This window comes from Bacillus rossius, chromosome 2 (genome assembly GCF_032445375.1).
Source record: "Bacillus rossius redtenbacheri isolate Brsri chromosome 2, Brsri_v3, whole genome shotgun sequence".
In the NCBI taxonomy this organism is placed as follows: Eukaryota; Metazoa; Arthropoda; class Insecta; order Phasmatodea; family Bacillidae; genus Bacillus; species Bacillus rossius.
The window spans coordinates 106,917,589-106,943,204 of NC_086331.1; the positions used below are offsets into that span (position 1 = coordinate 106,917,589).

Genomic DNA, 25,616 nt, shown 5'->3' on the forward strand with positions numbered 1-25,616 from the left:
TACTGCAGTAACTCACTGCGCTCGGAGTGTGTTGTTGTTGCCAGGAATGCAGCCACCTGGCTGCTCGCTGCGAATTCTTGGAAGCGCGCGCGCTCGGCTGGTCACGTGGCCGCTCGGTCCCGTTATCTCTCGCTCTCCGGTGCACAACCGCCTAACACGCGCTAACTCGTGTGGACCTGGTATTCACGACACGTTGAATATCTCGCCCCACGTTGGGCGCCATTTGAGGGCGTACGGTGTTGTAGTGAAAATTATCGGTGAAAATTAGTGGGCGCCACCACGTGAGTGGGCACGTGGACCCGGCTGGAGACCCTAACCCAGGGCGTTACGTGGCCCGTGTGTGGCGAGATATTAGCCCTCTAGATGTTACACGCAGCTCTCGGCCCTACCTAAGCTCGCTCTCAGCGTCGGGCACGCTTCTAATACGCAGTGGGTTCTCAGGGCGTCCCACACGCCGCCGGCCAGGTTGGGATCCCACGTGGCCCCCCGAACACAAAAACACGTAACACAGTTAATTGGTTTATTCTACTCACGATATACGTCCGTACATGCTCCTTCACTGATACAACTGAGAAAACGCCCGAGGCACGAATCAGATTAGGTGATAAGGCGAACCACGCACGTGGCCGCCCCAAGTCGTTACTTATTAGTACACTGATGTTATAAAAACTCCGAGGAGTGAATATTTAATACTTATACAGTCTCTCCGACCGAGAGAGGCCCCGAGGATGAAAAAGAAAGTGATTTGAATCAATTAAGCTATAGAATTACTACTCAGTGAATCAACGGTGATGTCCTCGGGGTGTCGGCAGAGACGCCCGCTCTCGGCCGGCTGTAGAAGGAGACTGGGATGAGCTCATGGTTTGCAGGTGGCAACATGGCGCCCTTCGCGCCGAACACAATTACCGTTACAACATTCTGCGATTCCGTGCCCCGGCGAAAGTTAAGTAAATCACAGATTAACATTAAAAAATATATAAAAACTACTGGCAATTTAAAGTACATTAATATTTACGCAGTTATTGAGAATTTATATAAAACATTCCTACCCTCGTCCAAGTCCGTGCCTATTCGGGTCCGCCCGGGCAACGTCTATAGTTTTTTAAGTAACGTAATATTTAAATTAAAGAAATACATGAGTAAACTGCAACAAAACACTGGGGCAAAAGAATGAAAGAAAAAGGGTTACAATATTAATTAACACATTTAGGGGTGCGGCGCACTGCAGCTAAGCGCCCTCTTGCCGGGCTAGAAACACACGCACACACGCACGCACGAGCGGGAGGTTTGAAGGGAGACGGTGGTTTGGCGGTGTCATATCGGGCTCAAAGGGGCCGCAGGCCCGGAATACGTCAACTATTACGAAAAATGAAATATTTTGAAATACATTGGATTCTTTGGCTTAGCTAGTTATACAGATATTGTCTGTGTATCAACGAAAGAAATAAAATTCATGGAAAATTTTAATAGATCATGTCCATCATTATCATGCCTCATCTTATGTTTACTTAAAACAAACAGATACAAAAATTAAACCTTTCTTATATGTTGAGTTGATGAACAGGAGTGTTTTTTAAAAATCTAGTTAAATCTGCATTACACAAGAATAAACTGCCAAATGCAATTCAAGGGCTGAGCTTTAACCACCCAGATAAGGGGTTCAACTCACGCTTAAGAATTAATTTGTGATTGGTCAGGTCTGGTTTAGATTTAAGAAGAAATTATTTAATATATTCTACTGCAAGTCAGTATTCTGTTTACTTTTAATGTTATTTTTAAGTAGGCTTGCCATAATTCCCGGTTTGACCGGGACAGTCCCGGTTTGAAGCTGTTGTTCCGGTGTCCAAGCCGGTTTTGTCCGTGTCCCGGTCAGCGGCAATTAACAGCCAAAAATGTATTTAAAAAATGAAAACAGGTTACCAGCCAATATACGCAGCTCTTTAATCACTTCTCTGTTCAAGGTGTCAACTTTCCAAATCTTGGCAGGGATTTAGAATATATATGTTTGGTTTGCCAGGTACATCGGCAATTGTAGAAAGAAAAATTTTCATTAATGAACAACGTTTTGGGGAGACGACAGGGATTTTTTTTTGTTAACATGCAAAGTAAATTTGCATCCCTATTGCTCAGACTTTTATGAACTAATTAAAAGTAAAAAGTACATGTTAAAAGAATTACATTCAAGCCAATTGTATGAACTGTTTGGAATGGGGAAATAACTGTTTTTTTTTGTTTTATTAACATATTAATACTAATTATAATGTAAATAATTTTAATGTAAAACATAATACAAAAAAGTTGTCCGAAAAATGTGTTTATCTTTAGGGGAATTTCAAGGTTTATTTTTAACTTAATATTTCCAAGGGGTTGTCTCTTTCTCTTTCTCTCTCTCTCTCTTTCTCTTTCTCTCTCTTTCTCTCTTTTTCTCTCTCTTTCTCTTTCTCTCTCTTTCTCTCTTTCTCTCTCTCTCTCTCTCTCTCTCTCTCTCTCTCCCCCCCCCCCCCCCCCCCCGGTCAATCTGTTGTCCCGGTTTGGCTCGGAGAAGTTATGGCAAGCCTATTTTTAAGTAATTCTTAATTCATCTTAGTCAGATGCCATTACTTATGGTTTTGTTCCGCTTTCAAGTTCATAAATTTTCTAAAAGATTTGAAATGCAATGTAAGACAAAAATTACTTTTGTCTGATAGTAAATTTAAAATGTAGTTTTTGTAACTTAGTGTTTGCACCACAATATGAATGATTTACATGACACCGTGACTATGTAGTAGGTTAGCAACCAATTTTTGAGAGTGCAACACCCAAAATAGCCCCTCCTGGAAGGTGCAACATTCACAAAAGACCTTCCTGGAGGGATCAAAACCAACAAAAGCCATTCCTGGAAGGTGCAAAACACACACAGAAGCCCCTCCTGCAGAGTGCAACAACCAAAAAAGCCCCCCTCCTGGAGATTGCAAAACCCACAAAATCCCCTTTTGGAGGGTACAACACCCACAAAAGCCCCTTTTGGAGGGTGCAACACCCACAAAAACCCCACCTGGAGGATGAAAAACTCACAATAGCTTCTCCTGGAGGGTGCAACAGCCACACAAGATCTTCCTAAGATCTTCCTAGAAGGTGCTAAACTCACAAAAGCCCCTCCTGGAGGGTGCAACACCCACAATAGCACACAATATTTGCGTGAAATCTTAGAACATCAGTTGTCAGCCACTATTTCAAGCTCAGCAAGAAAAGCTATCTAATGCTCAGAAGTAATGATCCAAACACCAGACTTTTAAAACAGGAGAAGCTACCACGCTGCTTGTTTTTTCAAGATAATTATGGTTTGACAGAATAATTGGTGAGACACTGGTTAAATGGATGATCTGCCTATGCTGATTTTAAGTAGGTCCCAGGAATTCTGAATTCTATACTTCAAAATTATACATGGCAACTTTCAAAATTTACAATAAGTTTGTAATGTGGAAATATTTAGGGAACAACCAAAATTTTGTTTGTTTAGGATGTGATTATTTTGATTTGGCTGATGGAATTTTAACAGTACATTTACATAGTGAGGTGTGTGTAGGTTACGAAATGTTGTGTGCGCTATATTTAAAAAAAAGTTGATTTTAGCATAAATTGCGCAGACAGATTTTCTGTATTTTCTTGGTTAGCAGCAAAATGTGAACAATAGTGTATTCAAATACTTCTTAAGGTAACCACACACCAAGCATATCACAAATGCAAATGTAGAGAAAACTTAATTATTTGAACTGTCCTATGTTGAAGTTAAAATGAAACCAACATGTATCCAGTCAATAACACAAAAGAAATACAGCGATTAAAGGAAACTTAAAAATTACAAGAAGTGCAACAATGATAAGCAACAAATATGAACACAAGCAATGAATAGCATTAGTAGTACACTGTCACATACTTTACTTAGTATGCAAATGTATTTAAATCATCATAAACATGTGTTAAGTCTCATTAAAATACTTGCTTTGACCTGCATGAACTATCTATCTTCTTTGCTTTTTTTTCAAAGGTTTCTGACCAAAGACAGCACTTAAGCATTCAAAAGAGGAGTTTCGACACAGATTATTGTTAACTACTACTTGGTTCCTGCGTTGAGGCCGCATGCATGAAAACGTCGGGCACTTCATCTTTAAAGACACGGCCCCAACCCAGACACCAAAAAGTAGTTAAAGACACTGGCCACAAAAGCCTACGTTCTAGATGAAGTCTTTTTCTGTAATAAGACTGAATTATTGTGGGCAGGTTAAGAATCAACATTACCCTTGTCAATATCTGCTCTATGCGGATGATCTAAAAATATATAGTACCATTAGAACACCAAGTGATTGTATATTGTTGCAAGAAGATATAAATAATGTAACTAAGTGGTGTCAAACTAACGGAATGAAATTAAATGTAAAGAAGATTAAAATAATATCATATACTAGGAAAACATATACATAAAATGGTGTCAAACTAACGGAATGAAATTAAATGTAAAGAAGATTAAAATAATATAATATACTAGGAAAACATATACAGAAAATTTTAACTATATAATAAACAACAACATGATACAGAGAATTTATTGTATGCGTGATCTAGGTATTCTCTTAGATTCTAAATTTTACTTTCATCACCACGTGGATAATTTAATTGCAAGTGCAAACAAAATAATAGGGCTTATTAAATATTTAACTTATTTGGCTAGCTCTCCTGATTCTATAATTAGACTTTATTTTACCTTAGTAAGATCGAGATTAGAGTATGGTTCTGTCATCTGGAAATCTATAAATACCACTGACTCAAATAGACTTGAAAATATACAAAATAAATTGTTTAGATACATGTTTAACAAACATTTAATTGATGATCATTCAGAGAATTTTAACTATGACTTAACCCTTGAAATCCTGAACATGCATACACTGCAGTTTAGAAGGAAAGTTTCTGATACTGTTTTTGTAATAAATTGTTTTATTAATGTTTACCACAGCACTGAAATATTAAACAAAATTGGTCTTCGAGTTCCTTCATTCAATCATAGAACAATGCGACCTTTTCGAACGTAGCACATAAAAAATGAGCTATCAAAACGGTGTACTTATAATTGTAATAATATTTTCAAAGATTTAGACCCTTTCAAAAGGGCAAAAATCTCAACGAAAGACATTTTGAATTCTTAATTTTCTTGCAGTTAAGATAATTTCTGATGTAAATAATGTATTATTGTTATTTCATTGATAATGTATTAATTTAAAATTGACAAATTTAGTTATTATATTTTTTTTTAAATGTCTTTTGTCATGTGTTTATATTTGTGTTGTCCGATTTTATTGTTGTGTTTTGTGTATGTTATTTTTATTTTTTTGTAATAATTGTTAAGTACCCACCTGTTAAAGGCTCTGACTGTTGGTAGGCATTCAAATAATTATAATAAATAAAATAAAAATTTTCTCCATCAATTAAATACCATTTATTCCAACAGCTTATAATTATTAGATATAAATAGCCCTCCCCCTCTCCTTTTCTAGAATGCCTTCAAGTGAAGGGACACAAATTGATAAGTTTCATATTAAATTGGAATCTATTGTATTTCCATAATTTTTTCCTCAAAAATATTATCCAAAAAATGTACCAGCATTAAAAGATGTGCTAAATTCAATATTACATTCAGCCAAAAAAATAAACTGAAATGATACCACACTTTATTACTTATTATCCTGTCTTTGTAGAGTAAATAATAAAGATATAGATATATCTTCATTTCTTCCTTGGCAAAAACATTTCTGAGATTATGTGAACAATTTACATGTCTACTTATATTGTACCTACTATTTTTATATTAACTAAAATCACATGCCTACTACTTTTTCTATTATTTATTTTTGTAATATGAGGATACATAATGTTTGGTAGAATATGGGTTATTGTAATTCTGAAAGCTTTTTTTTAAATCAAAACACATTTTTCAAATAATACTATATAATAAAATTTAAAAAAAAGTAAACAATGATAATGGCTGAAGATGTCAGGTACAAAGCATGCGCAAACAAACTAAACAATGTCACTATCTAAACCAAATGAATCACAAGAAAAACTGAAAACATCAGAGAAAATAAAAAATAAGCATACAAAAATATCTTCAGACACTTTCTGCACCTAAATACACAAATACGTACATGCAAAAAAATTACTACAAAATGTTGGCTGTAAAACATAGGGAGTTGTTTCGCTAATTGTCCTGATTTATGCTAGTCGACTGGTGACTGAATTTTGGCTTGACATCTCATTAACATCTAAGTCATTAGAGACAATGAGTGGTGATACACAACTGGAGATGTGATAGAATGAACCCATTAGCTCACAGTTATGTCCACCATGTTCCCACTTGCGACAAATATGGGTTTAGCTCCACTGGTAATCAAACCCAGATTCTCCTGGTGGGAGGAGAGTGATGAGACCATCCAACCGCCATGCACAATATGAAACAACAACCAAACATGGAAGTATCCACCGAGTTTAGTGGTGGCAATGGGAAAAAATCAATTTTAATTTCCATTACATAACATAGCATCAGCTGCTACTACAGGCAGTAACTAATATGTACTTAAAAATCAAAATAGCCCATCAAGACTAAAAATTTTAAAAACAATTCTAAAATATTGATAAAAACACTTTTTTAAATCTGTAACTATAATACTTCACCACAGTTTGTAAACTTTAAGAATTATCTATGAAAGTGAGCAGGTGCGATAAGTGTTTTCAAAAGAGAGGCTCAATTAGCAGCATCAGTCTGGCTACATTCTTCTTTCACTTGTAAGTAAAAAGGTAAACATAAAAATTTGTGCTACTGCAACATATTACCAAGTGGTATCTTTGTTTTGCAGAGAAAATTCAAGCTTGACTTGGACTATCAGGTCAACAGTGCCAATGAACCCATGGTCATGGCCTGAGAGCAGTACATTAGTCAACTAGTGATCTCAAGGTCACTGATGCCTGTGACACCATCAAGAATAGAGTGATCTTGTCGAGATCACTATGTCAATGATGCCTGTGAAGATAAGTGGGACATTACATGACAATAATGTCTTTGAACCAGTAATAGCCTTGCTTCAGTTGTCTATCTATCAGCATTGCATAAGCCACTTCAGGAAACCATTTATGATTAGTAGGTTCGGCAAGCACAACAACACTAAAGACACACACACACACACACACATGTGCAGGCATGCACAAACATACGTATGAACTGTACCTGTTGCAATCCCCTATTTTACAATGATTTGCATAATTATACCTTGTAATTTTTTCAAACAAATGTCTTGGAATCTGTACTGCACACTCCTCTCGTAGCTGTCTCTGTAACATTAATTGGTGAGGTAGTGCCATCAGTATATAGATTATATGCTCTTATGTAACCACACTAAATTACAAACAGCCTACAGCTACATTATATCTTCAAGTAGTCCTGTTTTTTTTATAAAATTAATAATCTATGTAGTTAATGTACTTTAGTGTTGATGTTGCCAGACAGGCAGCTGCAAGATGATGCCAGTCATGTTAACACCTAACCTTGGGTTACCTTTATTTGTAAAACTGAATCATTAGTTTTACCTCCGGTATCAGTACATGGTGGCAGCGGTGTTTGGAGATTTGTCATGCTCTAAGAAAATGTATCTATTATCTGTCAGCATCCTGGAATTATAAAGCACCTAATAATGATTGGAACGAGTTTCAACGCCACAGAAGGGAAAGTGTACCTAACCTACACCCTCCACCTGCATTGGCTTTCACAGTGCCTGCCTCGTGAGAGGATTGGGGAAAAAAACAAAGTTTATGTGCTGCATACCTGATGCTGGACACAAAGAAATGTTGGAGCAAGAGCAGTTAGACATTTATATTTATGTCCTGGATGATCACGCATCATTTTGGGCATAATTTCAACAAGAACATACCACGTTTACAACAGCTATTCAAGCTTATGATGATAACTTTAAACCGAGAAATTAGAAATTTTGAACATTTAAGGTTTATTTCATGTTAACTACAAAGAGTTTCCGGCGCAGATTTTTCACTGCTCTGTATACTTAAGCAGTCCTAAAAGAGAAACTGATACATGAAAGGATCATGGTGGGCATGGCAGATGTTAAAACCAGTGAAAAACTAGTTCCTTTCCTAACTTACCCTGACGACTAAACAAGCAGAATGGCAAAGCAGCCAGTCAACAGTGCTTCATGGGAACCACTCTTAACATCTGAATATGCATCTAAAAGAGAGCAAGAGAACATCGCAGCATCCTACTTCCTTCCCCCACAACTCAACACCTCAAACCCATGCCAGTTCAGCAGTGTGAGAACTATGGCACCAACTTTGTGGATCAAAGTGCCCAGCGAGACATAGTAAGTGCTTCAGCTGTGGTCAATCAGGCAAATGGACTTCGGCATGTACAGCTATCAAGTCATGAGCCTAGTGAAGTGCACAATGCTTTGGAAGAGCTATAGCAGGAAGAGTGACAATGACATCTCCTTGGGTACCTTATTTGTGAACTCATTACGTACAAGTAAGTGGATGACTTCAGTTTGTGTCTGAGAATTAAAAATATTTTGGAGTATTTGACAATGGTGCTGATATTAACTGTATACCTCCCGAGGTTTCAATGAATGAATGTATTAATCAAATGAATGATGTAACAAAAGCATATCAGAGCCAGATGGTAGAGTTCTGCCAGTTAGAGTTAGAACTTCAGGCCAAAAGTTGCACGTAGAGTATATTTCCATCATATGGGCCACTACGGTGGTGCACAGCTCGTTCCACTGGATTCATCAGGCTCACTCACTCGTGGTGGCCTTGCTGCTGGTGGCGCCACAAGACGAGTGGTGGTCGAGGGCTGGCCACCAGGCTGGTCACACCACCACATCAGTTCATTGTCTGCATTGAGACTGTTCACACGGAAGAAAATTTCGGCGTGGTCAGAATAGTTTATACAGATGTCTGATCACAATTTCGACACAGAATGGTTTATTTTAGACACACAGGGAAGGCATGCATATATATATATATATATATATATGCATATGTATATAGATATATATACACACATACACACACGCACACACAACACTGTATTAGGGACAGAGAGCTTAGAAAAGCTAGGTATAGTAAGCTTCTAGGGTGATCAATGCATATCACAAGTAGTCAGCTCGGACACACAGTTCGGGAATTTGGATCCACACTCTAAAGTACACGCATCTTTAAAGTTCCTTGGTTAATTGTTGGGTTGGGTAAAATAAAAGTACGAATAAGTTTAAAGAGTTGTATTGTGTTGTAATGGTACTTAAACTCAAAACTAAATTGGACAGATTATTTCAATTTAACATCACTGAACAAATGACTGAACCAACAGAATAGGTTGCACCTACCATGGTGGTCCCTAAAGGATACTCAGTTCTTTCCCCCAAGCTCATGCCCATACTTAACCATACCTACATTCTTCTTAGGGTCACTGCATACTGCTTCATCTGCAACAGTTTTACTAGCTCTGCTGTAAAAATTTTCTTTGGCCCAAAATGTGATGAAAGTAAAGTTAGTTATCACTTCAGCAACACAATTTTGTTCCTGGTTTAGCTGGCACACACATTCTTAAGTACTGCATGTAGCTTAGTGCCTATCAGGCTAAAAAAAAGAAACTAAAACCTTGTCCTGTTCCTTATTCTTGTTGGCTTTATAATAATGTTTAAGTCATTCTACACAGCATTCAAAATTTTAAATTTCAAACCAGAATTCTTGTAACTTGCCCAGCACTTTTTTTGCAGCAACAGCAGTTTGTGATGACATTATGCATTTATCTTCTGAACTAGATCCCATCCTCATCACCAGACATAATACTCCTTAAAAACATAGTATAATATCACATACACAAAAGATGTGAACGATATGCATATTGCTGCCAACCCTGTCCAATATAGTATACTCAACAGTCAAAAAAAAAATTAAAATAAACACAAGAAAGAAATATCATAGCATAATCATTTCAAAACACTAAAGTAACTTTCATTGTAAAGGTGAGTGTCACAATGCCTTCACTTCGATGTTCTGCCCAATGGCCACATAAGCTGGAAGATCACTTGTGTATCAACATGAACAGGTGCTGCTGAGGAACATGAAGTAAACTGTTTATACTTGTTTCTCTTTAAGCTGTACTTTACATTAACAGCTATTGTTAAAATAATATGTAAATTATAGTTAAAAAATCTTAGTAAAAAATACAAATAATGTACAAACAACTGGCAACTAAGAAAAAAAACCTTCCAACAAACATTTTGCTGGACCCGTTCCCAATGTATCCAAAACAAGGCTTTTCACCTCTATAAAACATTTTTTTCCCTTCAGATAAAAATTAAATTAAGACAGCAAAATATTCTTTTAGATAATTTTGTCATAATTTGTAATAACTTATAATCAAAATTGAACTAATTATTGTTTAAAAATTAAAAAAAAAAAAAATGAAGAATTTTCATGTCTAAATATAAAAAATAACAGTAAAAATATAACTTCGCAAAACTAAGCCCAAAATCTTGGCAATTGCTTACAAAGCAGTGGCAAGATGATCAAGAATAAATAATAACCTCCTATTCCTAGAATACTAAAGCAATGCATGTATGTTTGACATCTTATTTTGTTTGTTACGATTGTCTCAACTGGTTAAGTAAAAAGGTGTTTTATACTGCATATTACATGACAGGTGACTGACACAGTTGCCAGACATTAGGGAGTTTAACACATCTTTAATATGAAAGGAAAAATCAGAAAATTCTTTTCCTTCATAAACCAACTGATACATTGCAATGGAGGTTCTGTGTCAAACACCCTCAAAATTCTGTGTTGGGTTTAAAAAAAACAACTAAATATGTAATTGGTATTATAGAGTTTTTATTTCTAGACCTGTTTATTCCAACTTTTTATGTACAGTGTTTTATCGCATAACTGTCGCACTCGCATAATCGTCATACCATTATTTCAGGGCATCAAAATTTGGGAAAAAATAAAAATTCTCCAATAATAGTCCCATGAGGTTTTTGGTCCCATTGTTAGATTCCGAGAACTTTGTGTAAGTAGCAAACATGAAGGATAAAGCACCGTGCACCAGCAATATGTTTTCAAGTTGCTGTCAGGCAGTATGAAAGTTATAATATGAAAATACAGTATTACAATTATAGTAAAAGTTGTTTAAGATGTACCGCACAGAACAATTTCCCGTCCAATATGGTAAAATGTTTCGGTCCCGCCATTTTCTTAATTAGATATTTGTTTGTTTTTTTTTCCATGAAAGATGTTGCCCACAAACTTATTTTCCTGTATTAAATATTTATATTAAAGTTGAAATCTATTATTTGTTCAGATATTACGACTCACTTATTTAATTAACAGAAATACAAAGTTGTATGATGTGTAAATTTTCTTTTAAAGATGTTTTCAAACATTATAACCTTTATCTGCTTGTCTTCATTGCCTCTGTGTACAGAGTTTATAAATGCAGCCAGCGCTAGTTGGCATCATACATGTTTCGTTACGTTTATGACCGTATTAGTGTGTGCACACATAGACAAAAATTAATATTGATAGCTTGCCGATTACATGCAACGGGTGCACTCTGTCTAGTGTAAACTACATTTGAGAGCCAGCATTTTTCCGTGATGTGTACTATGATAATAGTTATGCGTTTGTTCAGGCTTACGTTCGGGTCACTGTTTTTGTTTTTCTATTTAAAGTTGAATGGAATGTTGTTCAGCGTGCTTTTGTAAACTCTACTTTTGAATTAAATGTACTTTCCATGGGTAGGTTTTGTTTTTATGAAAAACATTTACCTCAACAAAAATGCAGTTTTCACATAAAAGTAGCACCCATACTTTTCAAACTTGATTTTAGTATAAAATGGGTGACAATTATGCGATTTAAGACCATAAAACTCCTCTATAACAGGCATACAATGTTTAGTCCTTCAATTGTGTTTTGTGATATATAGAGGCTTTAATACATTTAGAAGTGAGGGAAGAAAGTTGATCTCCTAAGAGGATTAGACATTACAAGTTGTAAACTTGTAGCATTGCCACCCCACCCCCCTTCTCAATCTATTATTTAAATATAATATTGCCTTTTTTATGGATTTTACCAAACACAAAGAATTTTCTGAGAATAATAATAATAAAAATACATGAATGTTTATGGTAGAAAAGTTAAAGGTCACCATGACCTAGTTTCAATAAAGAGCTATTACATTTGTTTTTGTAACCTACGCTTACGAATGTGTTTATGTATTTTTTAATAAAACACATTTACATTAACCAACTTTTATTTTCAATATGTAACTAGTTAATAAGTGTACAGAAAGCTATGGTAGCAGTGTTTTAGTTGTAATAAATTTGTTTAATTTGCCCTGCTACAGAACAATAGACAGTATTATATCGCCCAGGAGGTGAATGAAATAAGAGGCAGTGTGTTGGAGAAACAGAAGTGAAAGCCCAGACCAATGGGAATGTCTTTACTCTGAGGAATCAACAAGTTTTTTTTTTCCAGTAAAGATATTTTGTACAGCCCATTGAAAGACATTTTTACTGGGAAACCCAAAAAGATGAATTTTTAAGGACTGGCACTAGCTAATGGGAGCAAACTACAGATGGGAAAATCCCCAGCTATGTAATGTTTGTGTATTTTTTGTAACTTGTGCTTTGTTCAGTTCATGGTAACTCATCAGCAAGGCTGCCATGCAACATGTTGCTCAGAACTTAAAAAAATGTAGCCATTAAAATGAAAATTTGCTGTGTAATCTTTTGCAATATCATAAAATGAAGGTCAACAGTGTTTGAAATATACACAAATTAACAACAAATTTCAGGAATTTTTTTTTATAACTTAACCTTCAAAATTCAGTTTACCTGCTGCAACGCCCACAGAAATTCTTAAAGTGATTGCTTTGACTGTTACTATCAGACTGCCCTGCCGAGCCAGTCTGATACATTATTAACTTTTTGCTGGAGCCAATAGGTGTCTGAGATGTAAACAACCGTAATGTTTCAAACAAGTACGGGTTTAAGTAATTTATTTTACAAACTTTATGAGTACCAAAACATTCATAATTTACAGGTGCGTAGGAAGCAAATATTTAATGGGGGGGGGGGGGGGGCAAAGGAGAGTATCATTATAAGTGGTGGATTTAACAAAGGGGGTGTCCGGGGGCTCTTCTACGGTAGAAAAAAATTGTATTCTAAGAAGCAAAATGGTGCTATTTAAGCATCTTTCGTACATAAAAATAGAATGTACTACTAGCAGAAATTTTAACCTTTTTTATAACAAATTTACTTAAGGCTCAGCATCACAAAACAGTGTTCACTTTTCAGTTTTCGCCTCGTAGAATTCAATTTAAAATCAATTTGTTGAATTTTCCCACTGCAAAGAGTACATAAATTACAAGCACCTTCAAATTTAGTCCCCAGATATCACCAAGTTATCTAGAGCTGTAGAAAAGGCAAAGATGTATTTATAATTAAAATATATGTTTCACTAATTGCATCATAATTACATGACGGTGGTTGAAGATTAATATTTGTAGTGTGAGATAATATATTTTGCCAACTATCTATAGCTATAGTTACATTTTCTTAATATGTGCTAACAAACAACTGCAATATTCAAAACAAGCTATAATCAAATATTTAAGTGAGGCTGAGCCTTGAGTAAACAATTTAACAAAGACATCATTATCCCACTCATTGCCCACTCTTAAGTAAATTCATTTGCATATCAGGACAGGAGAACTCTTAATGTCACACACCTTTAATTAAATAGTCTTACATGATGCCAATATTAAGAATGTATTGACACAAGCATATGGTGTACCTAGTGTCCACTGAATATTAATTTAAAACGTGACAGAAAAACTGCTCTACCATTAATAAATCTGATAATCTAAATATCTTATGATAAGTTATATGACAAAATAACACATTCAAATTGATAAAGTCGTTTATTTATTTTTTTTTTTACTGTCAGACTTCATAAATTAAGTTCAATACAGGAAAGGTCTATACATCAACCAAATCTGAATTAAGGCTCCAAAGTTTTGAAAATGTACTATTCGTTATATTTTTTATTGAAAGGAGTACTAGAAAGTATTTACGTTGTATTCAGAAAGATCAAAATAATTTGTTAAGCATTTAAAATTAAAAAAAGTAACAAAAATTAATTTTTCGAAAAAAGCAGTTCAACTTTAAAAAAATAAAAAATTAAAGATGGGAAAAAGCTTTTCGCAATAACACTCATATCATTTTATTCAGGAAAGTCGAAATTTTATTTTGGTATTAAAAATTAAAAAAGTCAATATTTTAATTTTTTTACTGTCAGACTCCCCTTAAGAATAAGTTTAAAATGCGAACCCCACAGAATAGGCGAGTGAATATGGTTAAAAATAACTGCAAATCTGCTTGATAAACTCTTGTTTAATGATTTTTAGATTCAAAGAAATTTTTTCATTACTCGATGGAATAATCACGAGCGACGAGCGGAAAAAAATAATGTACCGACATACTAAACTTTAATGTTAAATAGGTATATTAAGTACGAATGGTTTTCGGGATCATGTAAAAATTTGTGTCAGTCTAAACTGCTCAAAAGTAATACCTGAGTTAAAGGAATCCAACTCTTCTTTAGGATCTTTGTCTTCACAGGCATTACAACCTAATGTGCACTGCTTTTTAGGTGGTGGTTGTGATGAACTGCAGGACTGTGCAGAACGGTTGTTGAAGAAAAAGTTGATGCTTTTCTGAGTCATTGTACGTCGCAAAAATTAAATACTGTTATAAATTTTCTCCTAAAGCTGGACTCCCAATCATCCGTTTCATCCGTCCGTCACCCGTCCGTCCGTCAATCACGTGACCTGCAGCCAATCAGATGGCCCGAAAAATTCCATCCGTCCGTCCGTCAAAACCTTGCCAAGCTTTAGCTTCTGACGGACCAACGGATGGTCCACCGCCTTGTTAAGTCGATCATCTTCAATACGACTTTCCGAAAATAGTGTTTGATTTTTTTATTTGCAATATATAGAAGGCTGTGTCGTATTGATTGATTATTATTGTCATAATAACGGTAAAGATTGCTTATGAAAATGAGCTTATCGGAAGAAATGCTGATAAATTACGTCCGGGAACGGGAGCATTTGTATAATATATATAGCAAAGACTATCGGGATAAGCAACTGAGGGAAAAAGCCTGGATATAAATAGCTTCTTTCTGTTTCCTTTTACGCAGTAATAAAAGAAGCATAATTTTATTTATTGCTGGCATGACTAATGTTATTTTTAAGACGGCACCCGTTTAATCCACTTGTCAAAGCAAGGTTCCCGCCTGTCAACTTATTATCACATTCATAAAAACAAAAGTTAATTATCGCAAGTAAATTATTTTCACCAAAAGTATACCTACAATTGAGAAAGTATGTGGCGGAAAGTTGTAGCACTGATATTTTAGAATAGTGACGGACGGACGGATGGCGGATGTTTGAGAGTCGGTAATAATTGCCGAGATAAATAACGGACCGAAATCGACGGACGGGTGACGGACGGATGAAACGGATGATTGGGAGTCCAGCTTTAAACCCTAAATGTTTTTCATCACTGCCATTCCGCACTACTCACTCACGATACTACAGATAAATAAGTTTATTTTAAACAGTTCTGTAGTACGGCTCACAAAGTTTCTTAGACTTAAAAGCAAGACGTACAGCTGTGAATGATGACTGATGTGGAAAGCGCTCTGCACGTCAGGTCGTTACCGTTAGGTAGAAACGAGGCGGGGTGAATGCAAGGGTCTGAAGGTCAGGTAGACAAGGGTGGACAAATACAGCGTAAGCTACTGCAACGAGCGGAAACATTTACTGGTCTTATATCCCACAATAATATTTCCGCTATCAGCACTGTAAAACGTGAATATTTAGAAGAAAACAAGAACAGTTGCCGTATTTATTGTGCCTGTACACTTATTGAAAAGTCTTAATTTAAGTATAAAGTAACGCACAGACAAGAAAATCCCACAAAACCACTTAGCATTGCAATGAAAACAATGCCTCTTGTTCATCTGATGCAATGGCCGGGCAAAACCATCACTTTGCCCGGCCATTAAATGTTATGGCCGGGCAGTCGCCTGGGTGGCCCCCCCCGGTTCCTACGCGCCTGATAATTTATATCAAACAATAGCACTTTAAATATAATAAAAAAACTAAAATTGAAACCCATTTACAGTAATCATTAATGCCTATAAATGAATGTTATGATTATATCTGAAATAGAAATACAATATTTCATAAGAGAGAAATTATTAAATACACAATAATCATGTAAACAACCCTTACCAAGCAATCTCTTCAACCGCCACAGAAAATGCCAGCGCATCTAGTCCGGCACCGCCATATTCAGGGGACCCATTCACTCCCATTAAACCTAGTGCACCCATCTCTTTTATCTGTAAACACAAATTATTCATTTTTTAGACATATACACACAAACATCATAAAAAAATTGTGTAGTATGAATTATCTTACTGTAAGAGAACTTAAGAATAGAGAAATTATTTTGCATTACGTCTGTGAAGGCATCCAAGTTGTGCAATTGTTGATGCAGCACCCAGGTCACTGTTTCTTTTTCCCCCTCTCTCCTATACCACTGCGGAGAACCACCGCATGGCATTTAGATTGATTTTTCTTGCCGCACACCGCGTGTAAAAGTCATTTCTGATTAATAGTTCTGGTGCTACGGAGTTCAGGAGAGTTCAGAGTGTGTCTTTAGCCAGCTCTGTGGATGGTTATAACAGGCCGATGTAATGCCAGTAATTAGTAGCTACGCAAAGTTAATGCCTTGTTAGGCCTTCGCCCACTGCAACATATTTCCGATGCTAATCTATGTGTCTTTGCAGAAAAAAACAAACCAAGAATGAAGAAAAATTCATTCTCCATAGGATGGCGCTGCAGTCACATGCCTGAACCCAGGTCTATTTTTTTCCCTGCCTCCAAGAACCATTCTTCCCCTACCCCTAAGGCTGTTCTTTCATGTCGACACCAATTGCACGTGTTCACAGCCAATTCCCAGAAATGACGTGAGGTTCGCCCCATTCTCTAGCTAACACTGACCTCTCCGTTGTTGATAAATTGCAGACGGAGCAAGAGAGAGTGAGTGGCATTCTGGCATTCTGTTTGTATACTTCACATTGGAGCTACTGCAGAAAACATTGGTGCTAGTCTAGCATGGGTTTTAATGGTAGTTTAATGGTAGTTGATAGTATGCAATGACCACAGGCTAAACTGTGTGACGCATGGTTGCACAAATAACAGTGAAAGAACAAAAGTGAATTAAATAAAGCAATACAGTTCCTTCAAAAATTATTACTTGGTAGAATTGAGTGTATTGGTACTAACTAAAACCAATTTTAACAATGGTTAATGTACAAAGGGTTCAATAAGTGTTCATATCATGTTTTTTTTATAACAACTGATATTGAGAAAGTGCTCCATTTGTGTAGTAGGTTTAAACATTTAAGCACAATCGAGTTTGGCCTTCAATTTACGGCACGTTTGTAGGGCGTTTCGTTTCCTGTAGTGCCAAGGTGTTACGAAAGGGTGGAAAACATTCAAAACGCTCTACAGTAATTTATAAACTAACTGTATCTAAATTAAGATCCAGCTGTTTAATTTCGAACCTACAACAGTGGCAAAACATAAGTTAAAATAAATAACTATTATTTGAAACTGTTTCGCAAAAGGCTAAAGGTCATAGAAGGTAATACGGTATTCCATTATAGATACAAATTTTTTTGTTGAAGGGCGAATTTGTAAAAACACGATTTCCGATAAACACTGACAAATCAAAAAATTATTTTACCAGCGAGCTAACATGTAAGAAGTGAAGAAAAAAATAACAGGATGTCTATAAAAGAATTTCCCAGTTTCAATGGTATATTATAACAGTTTTATTAGACTATTTACAACAAATCATAAATCAAATTGAAAGTAAACTAACCTAGTTTTTCTTACAAACGTTTAATAAGTTCACCTTTAGTTAAACGTCACACATTCAATCTAAAGTAAAATTTTTCTCACACTTTGGTTAACAAGTCCGGAGTAACAGAAGCAATAGCCTCTTCAATTCAGAGTCTCAACAGTGGAAAATAATTAGGTAGTCGTGGAACGTAAACACTATATTTTATAAAGCCCAAAGGGAAGAAATCACTTGGAGTTATGTCAGATGAATGTGGAAGCCAGTGAAAACAAACTCTGTTGTCTTGTCCATTACGACCCATTCGAAAGTCAGAGACTTCAGAGTTCAACCACTCTCGTTACAAAGAGATTTCAATGGGGAGGGACTCCATCTTGTTGCCAAATAAAGTTTACAGGTTCACCTTCTAGTAATTGGTGATGCTGCAAGTGAGAAAACAACAAAGCAGTACTCGCGCATGCGTTTATTTAAAACTGTTTGAGTTACTCTTTAAATTGTGACCTTGAACCAACACACTACAACACTTACAGTTGATACTATTAAAATTGATGACTGGGACATTCTTTTATGGACATACTGTATTTATAGGGTATTGAAATATAATTAATGACACTGCTGTTTCTATATTAAAAATTTAATTTTAACTATAGTAGCTGCAGCAACTCGAAACGAATGACTGATATGGGCTACTTACTTGTATAAGTAGACAAATTATTTATTTTGTTTCATAGTCTAACACTGTTATTCTATTTACATATAAAAATGTTTGAGTCTATTTTATTCTCAAAGGTATTAACTTATTTGTGCACAGAGTATTTATTTTGGTACCTATAACTGCCTTGAAAATGTACTAGGAGACACCAACCCCAAATCTATGTTGACTGCCTTACAGTGAACCGGAGATAATATTCTGCTGTAGTCAAATAACAGTATTTCATTTTTTGAAATGTAATGTTAAGATAGAAAAAAGGAATTATGTGCCCAATCTGGATGTTTGAATATACAAGATACATTCTTAAAATAAACATATTGCAAAGTTTTTCGAAGTATTCAAACAGAAACCGAGCAAAGCGATGGTGAAGTTGCATTTGCTTTGTGGGGGATTAGATTCCCAGTCCAGAAAATTTGTTTTAGGTTTTCTCTAACTAGCCTTCCAGAAGCAAGCGGTAAGATCTGCTTGCACAAGGAAACTTGCTTGTCTCGTGTACTACCCCAATTATTTAAAACAAACCAATTATTGTTCTTAGTTTTCCAGCCATAGATCTAGCTCTCCACAAGCTATGAATATTACACTACTTTCATTCTGCCAGTTTACTGATTAAAGTAGGCATTTTTTTTAAGAAACTGGCTCAATCAAAATGAATAAAAATTATTTAAAATAAATACCTCCTATTGTCTAGTGTTCTAGGCATAAATGAAAATCATTAAGAAACCAAACATGATACTATAGTTATGTTTTATCGAAAAAAATTTCAATTGAAGATGGCTTAGATGCAGTGACTAGTTTAACAGGTACAGAGATGTTACAACTTTGATTTATAATGCTTTAAGTACAAAATATAGTTATCCTGTAACTAAACATCTAATTTCTTCTCCAGCTCATTTACACATTTATTTATTTAAATTTTTCCTTTAAGTGATGTAGAGTAACTGGTATTTGAAATATACAAAAAATTTGCAACATTTGAAATTGAAGGCTGCTGTCTAGTAGATCTCATGCATATTATGAGAGAGTATGACAAAATTGCAATCCACAAGTCTGTGTCTACAGACAGTAAGTACATTTTGTAAAGTGAACATCGGACTGGCTTAAAGACCAAGTTGTGTTTTAATTTATAAATGTGTGGTCAAACAAAAAATAAAAAAATTAACACTGTCTATCAAGAAAGTGAAAATGCTGTATGGTGTGTTATAAAGCTGCTGGAACAGGCTACAGTCAAGCAGAGATTTTTTCTGTTATTGAAGTTACAATTTTAAGTGCTGAACATTTCATGAAGGACGAACAAAAGGTAGAAAGGGCATAGAAGTTCGGAAACCAAATTTCATTGTGGTAGCCTTCATTCAGCCTGTCCAGCCATTTCTTACTTTGTAAGCAATGACCATTACCAGATAATTATTTTTGTATATTGATTATTGATATCCCAATATATTTTCTAATGTTCTATAAGCTTCGGAGATGTAATTAATTAGTTATCTTAAAACAATATTTACCCCTTTTTTACCCCTTTAGGGCTTGAATTCTGTATTTATATATAGCCTAGTGCTTAAGTTAGCCAAATACCTTACTAATGAGTAGTTTTCGATTGATGTCGGAACAAACACAATCAAACAGACAAAAATTTAAAAAATTTAATTTTTGAATTCTGAATCATGTTATAACGTGTGTACCTGCGTACACATGCAAAGAATAGTACCCTTGACTTTTCACTGAATACCACCCACGCAACAGGGAGCTGGGCTGGCTTCCCCCGAATAGACGAGACTATTCTTCTTCCAGCTCGTCAGGGAAGCCAACGAGTATAAAAGGGCATGTGCCAAGTCAACCGAAGAGCAGAACAACTGGGACATCAAGCGGGCAGGCTGCCACGCTGCTCCGACACCGCTCCCCGGCCTACACCGTCAACCTCCACGGAGTTGCTGCCGCCCGAGGACCGAGAAGACTTTGACTGGGTGAGACCTCTCCGAGTTGTAACCCAGGATATGGACAGTTCATGTGGAAGCGTCGCTGTATATGGCATAAAATCTTTCAAAGTGGACATTAACTAAAAACGAAGGTCCAGCCACAAGGGCAAGAGAGCATGCGTTAGCAACTTCCGTGAGGGCCGAGCGAGCGGGTGTCTTGGCACAAACCCGACACTACCAGGACACTATCACGACCAGATCGCAACACAGTACGGACTTTAACTCTACCGCCGGTAACGAATAATTATGGACACAAGAGACAGCGAGCAGGATAAGAACTTGTGCGTTACTGCGGCGATGTGTAGAGAGCTTCACTTGGTAGCTGCGGAAGAGTAACAGAAAACAGAACCGCATAAACAGAGACTATGTTACACCAATGGTTGTGTGTAAATAATTGTAACCAGTTGTATTAACAATCGGAATTTATTTTACTAGTAATATTAAGATTATGAATGTTCAGTGTGACTTAGTATGTTTTCTAGTCTTAGTAGTTTAGCTTGACGGCGTATCAGTCGTAGGCGGTGACGAGCTCACGGCTCGCCAGAATTAAGGCTATTGTTTTGTTTTTTATAATTGTTCTGGAATCCATCACAGAGAGTTAATTCATATGTCTTGTGTTATAGTGGGAACTTGCATCAGCAGTTCGACTCCACAAGAACCCGACTTATTTACGTTTTATGTCAGTTTGAGAATCAATGAAATACTTTTTGGTGTTATTGAGTTTGTCAATAAATTGTTAATGGAATGAACTTAACTTAGCAACTAATTTCAGAACCACCCGCAAACGTTCTTTTTACTCCTTGTTAGGGTTTTCCTATGTCATTATAGTAAAACCAGTGAAAATGTTAATAACCATTTACAATAGTTGTTTCATTATTTCATTCAATTTACAGAATTCTCACCTCAAACAGTTTAATTATTAGTATAGATGTGTAAAATTTCTACAAAAATACCAAACAATTGGGGTAGGTGGTGTTTGATAAAAAAGGGAACCATGAGTTACTTAGCTATAGCGATGTAGATTGGGGGTGACAACAATAACAGACACTCGATTACTGGCTGCATCATCAAGTTAATAGGCGGACTGGTTTCATGTGCTAGTAAGAAGCAAAGCATGGCGCTCAGCTTCACTGTTCAGGAAGTCTTGTGGTTTAGAACGTTGTGCAGTGAACTGTAACCTGAACATGAATGCAAGGCATTCATTGTGTATTGTGAGAACAATGGGGTAATACATCTAACTAAAAACAATGTAACCATCCAATGATCCAAACATATAGATAAAAGGCATCGTTTTGTTTGGGAGCATGTCCAAGACAAAACTACTGATATTAATTATTTATCAACAGATAACATGATATCAGACATCTTATCAGCCCCTAACCATGGAAAAACATAACCACTTCATAAAAATGTTAGGTCATAAAAGATGTCTATTAATATGTTAGGTCTTAAATGGGGTCTTGTGTTTATTATTAAAGCTTTTTTTTTAATGTAATGAATTTAAAGTGTTTTTTTTTTGTACCTACCTTTTAACAATTCAAGGGGAAGTGTTGGTTTATAAATTGTTTGAACCTTCACTTGACTCTAGTGGTGTATCCCCACTCCTGTTTTTTTTACTGCATCCGGTTAGTAAGTGTATGTCGTGGCCATTGCCGTTTGTGTGATGTTTACCATGTGTAGTAAAATACATCAGTAATTGCCATTTCTGTGATGTTTATCATTTCTAGTAAGACAATCAGTACTTATTGACCAGTGCATCATTATCTAAACTGCATATTCCCAACACACATATTAAAGGGCCTACTTGCAAGCCAGGATAATACCTATAACACTTCAAGTACGACCAATACAAAACATTCTGCTAACACATTTAAGAGAAAAAGTACACTTGGCACTCTTTTACAAAAGATTATTTTAATTACCAAATTTAAGAATCTTGCACACGCAGGTGGAAAGGTCATTTCTCTTAGCGCTAGTAACAATAAATTATTAATTCTGATTCATTTTATATATATATATTTTTATATATATTATATATATATTTATATATATTATATATATTTTTTTGCATTTTCTTTACATGCATTTAGAGCTATAACAAATGCATGAATGTAGGAATGTATTTTTTTTAACCTAACAGCAGCAATTCCTTGTTTTGTCTGATTAGGCAACCAGTGAGATATATTTTAAAATTTTGTTGATACCCTTTTGCCCATCAATTTTAATGCCCCACCCAATTCTTACAGTGAGGGGAATTGGGTGGTTAACTGTTTTAATATATTTACATTCAAAAGCATGTAATATATAACTAAAGAGAAATTGTGAATATTAACTTATCAATTTTTGAGAATTTTTTTAGCCAGTTGGATTAAATTTCAAAAATATACCACCCACTTTCCTCCAGTTATAGTAGTACTAAATTCCTTTTTTTTTTTAATAGTCAAGATTTTTGAGCATCACCACATAAAATGCTGTGCCTATGCCCCATTAACATTCAAATTACTATGAATACATAAAATGTTCTAAAACAAGCTGAAGCATTAACCCTCTGCAAGGAACAATGGCCTGTCAGACCGTTATAGTTTCAAATTTGGGCCATAGAGCACACAGGGTGTCGTCCTCCTCGCCTCTCATCTAAGAGAGTCTCAGTACACCCTTAGACAGCATGCAGTCTCTATCAGAGTCCGGATCTTTGGCCCACATGGTTGCCCATTCCCGCCTTTCAGACACCTACTGGGTCTCCTGGACAGGTGTTCCCTATAAAGTAAGTTTCTTAACAGTGTGACACCGTTATTCCTCTGTATATGTATTATTCACCCGGTCTCAGAGACCTGTGTTTCCTTTATCATGGAGCTGTCTATGAGACCGGTGTTCCTCTTTACGTACATTTTGGAAAGACTTTATTTTTAATGCTTGTTTTATTCATATTCAATTTTTCTATCATATTCATAGAATCTGTAACATTTGTTTCAGGTTGGTAGATATGAGTAGAGCACCCAGCAATGTATCTGCACTGACAATACACATTTTAGCATTTGATTCAGCTGCACATTCGGACGAGAAGTCGGATATCGACCTCGGAAGATGTGGAAATGTCACAGCACAGCTCTGACAACTCTCGTGTGTTGAAGACGAACCCGCAACTACAGTGAGAGCAGAAGAGGTGGGATCACCTACGAACCAAGATGGCCACAAGGATATGACAGTGGAATTCAATCAAGTGGTTATTTTAGGGGAAGGAATAATTTTATTTGGAATGAAGACTCCATCCTACCCATAAATAGCTGCTTTAGCAAAAATATTATAATAATTTTAATGTCTACACTCAAAGGCCTCGTGAAAAATTAACTTCATCCCAACCCTAAATATATCTGGCGACTCCTTTCTACAACTGATATTCTCAAGGACACTGTCATATGGACTATTATGAAATTGAATTCCATGTGAGAGAATATCAAATTAAATGATAACTCATATCGCCCAACATACATAGATGAAATAAGTGTTATTATAATTGTTTATTTTTAGCTGCATTTAAAAATAAACTAGAGAGTCACTATCATCACATTTTTACACAGGGCCCACAGGCAAGCCACTATACCATGATACCATGCTGTGGTGTCCGAACAATGCTGCAATATTCTTATCCGAGCATTACGATTTGATGACTCTAGTACAGCCTTACCACTTACCAGGGAAGAAAATGATTCAGCAGCAGCGATTTCTGAAATGTTTAATAGGTTCGTAAAAATTAAATCTTCTTTAAATCAGCCAGCAAATTTACAAAATTGGAGCCTTTGCCTGTGTCAACGAGACACTTTCCCATTCCGAGGAAGATGAAAATTTAGGATGTATATGACTAACAAACCTGCTAAAGAAGGTATAAAATTAGTTTGCCTGGCTGAAACTCGAAATTTTTTTTTCATAACGCCTACATTTATGTTGGTAAAGATAGTGACAGGATGACTCAGTGCTGATGAAGAAAGTTGAAGAATCCAACACAAGCAGTGGTACGATTAGCCATGCCTTTGTATGGTTCCAATAGGAACATCACTGTTGATAATTTTTTTTTGAGTATGGAGCTGGCACAATATTTGTGTAGCAAGTACTTAAAAGTCGTGGGGATGCTAAAGAGAAACAAGCCAAAAATTCCTCCTGAATTTCAGCCGAACAAAAGCAGGCCTGTTGAGTCATCTTTATATAGATTCACCAAAGAATTCACACTTTTATCGCATGTGCCAAAAAAATCCAAGGCTGTCATTCTTCCTTTCATCAATGCACCATGACAAATACGTCGACAGTAACAATAACAAGCCGGAGATAATTTCATTTTACAATTGCACGAAATCTAGAGTCGCCACGTTGAATATGAAGTGTGTGTGTATTCTGCCAACTGAAAAACCAGGAAATGGCCTCTTGCAATTTTTTATCATTTGATATCCATTAGCAGAAGCAATGGCTACATCATCTACAAAAGATATGACAAAACCAGAAACCTACATCGATTTGACTTCATATCCAATTTAGGGCTGTCACTTGACAGCAAACCACCTTCATCGACGGCTTACCCTTTAGAACTTGCCATCGGGTCTAACAACAATAGTAAAAATTTGCCTGACAACCATCCATCCTGGAGAGGCCGATGCTTCTGCATCGAATCAATCAAAGACAGATCATCTTGAAAAAAGAAAAAACATACAGTTACTGCCCATACCAGAGGGAGAAGAAGACTAATTACAAGTGCGTGCAGTGCAACACTCCTAATTGCTTGGAGTGCTCAATGAAAATATGCAAGGAGTGAGTGTGTGTGTCATAATTATAATATAATTAAAGCATTCATTTGCTTCATGTGGTCTTGTGACATGAATTTTTTGTCTAAATTGTTTTTATATTTTACAC

General features: G+C 35.9%; 1 protein-coding gene across 3 annotated transcripts in view; it reads right to left on the minus strand.

Annotated features, from left to right (window-relative positions):
* Positions 1-25,616, minus strand: part of LOC134529576 (short-chain specific acyl-CoA dehydrogenase, mitochondrial-like) — a 65,206-nt gene that overhangs the window by 21,615 nt on the left and 17,975 nt on the right. For 2 of the 3 annotated variants that reach the window (XM_063363804.1, XM_063363807.1), the window contains one exon: positions 16,400-16,509. In XM_063363804.1, the coding sequence (XP_063219874.1) occupies positions 16,400-16,509 (110 nt within the window). Of the gene's footprint in view, positions 1-7,255; positions 7,460-16,399; positions 16,510-25,616 lie in introns of those variants that run through there. The other variant, XM_063363806.1, reaches the window with a different exon arrangement.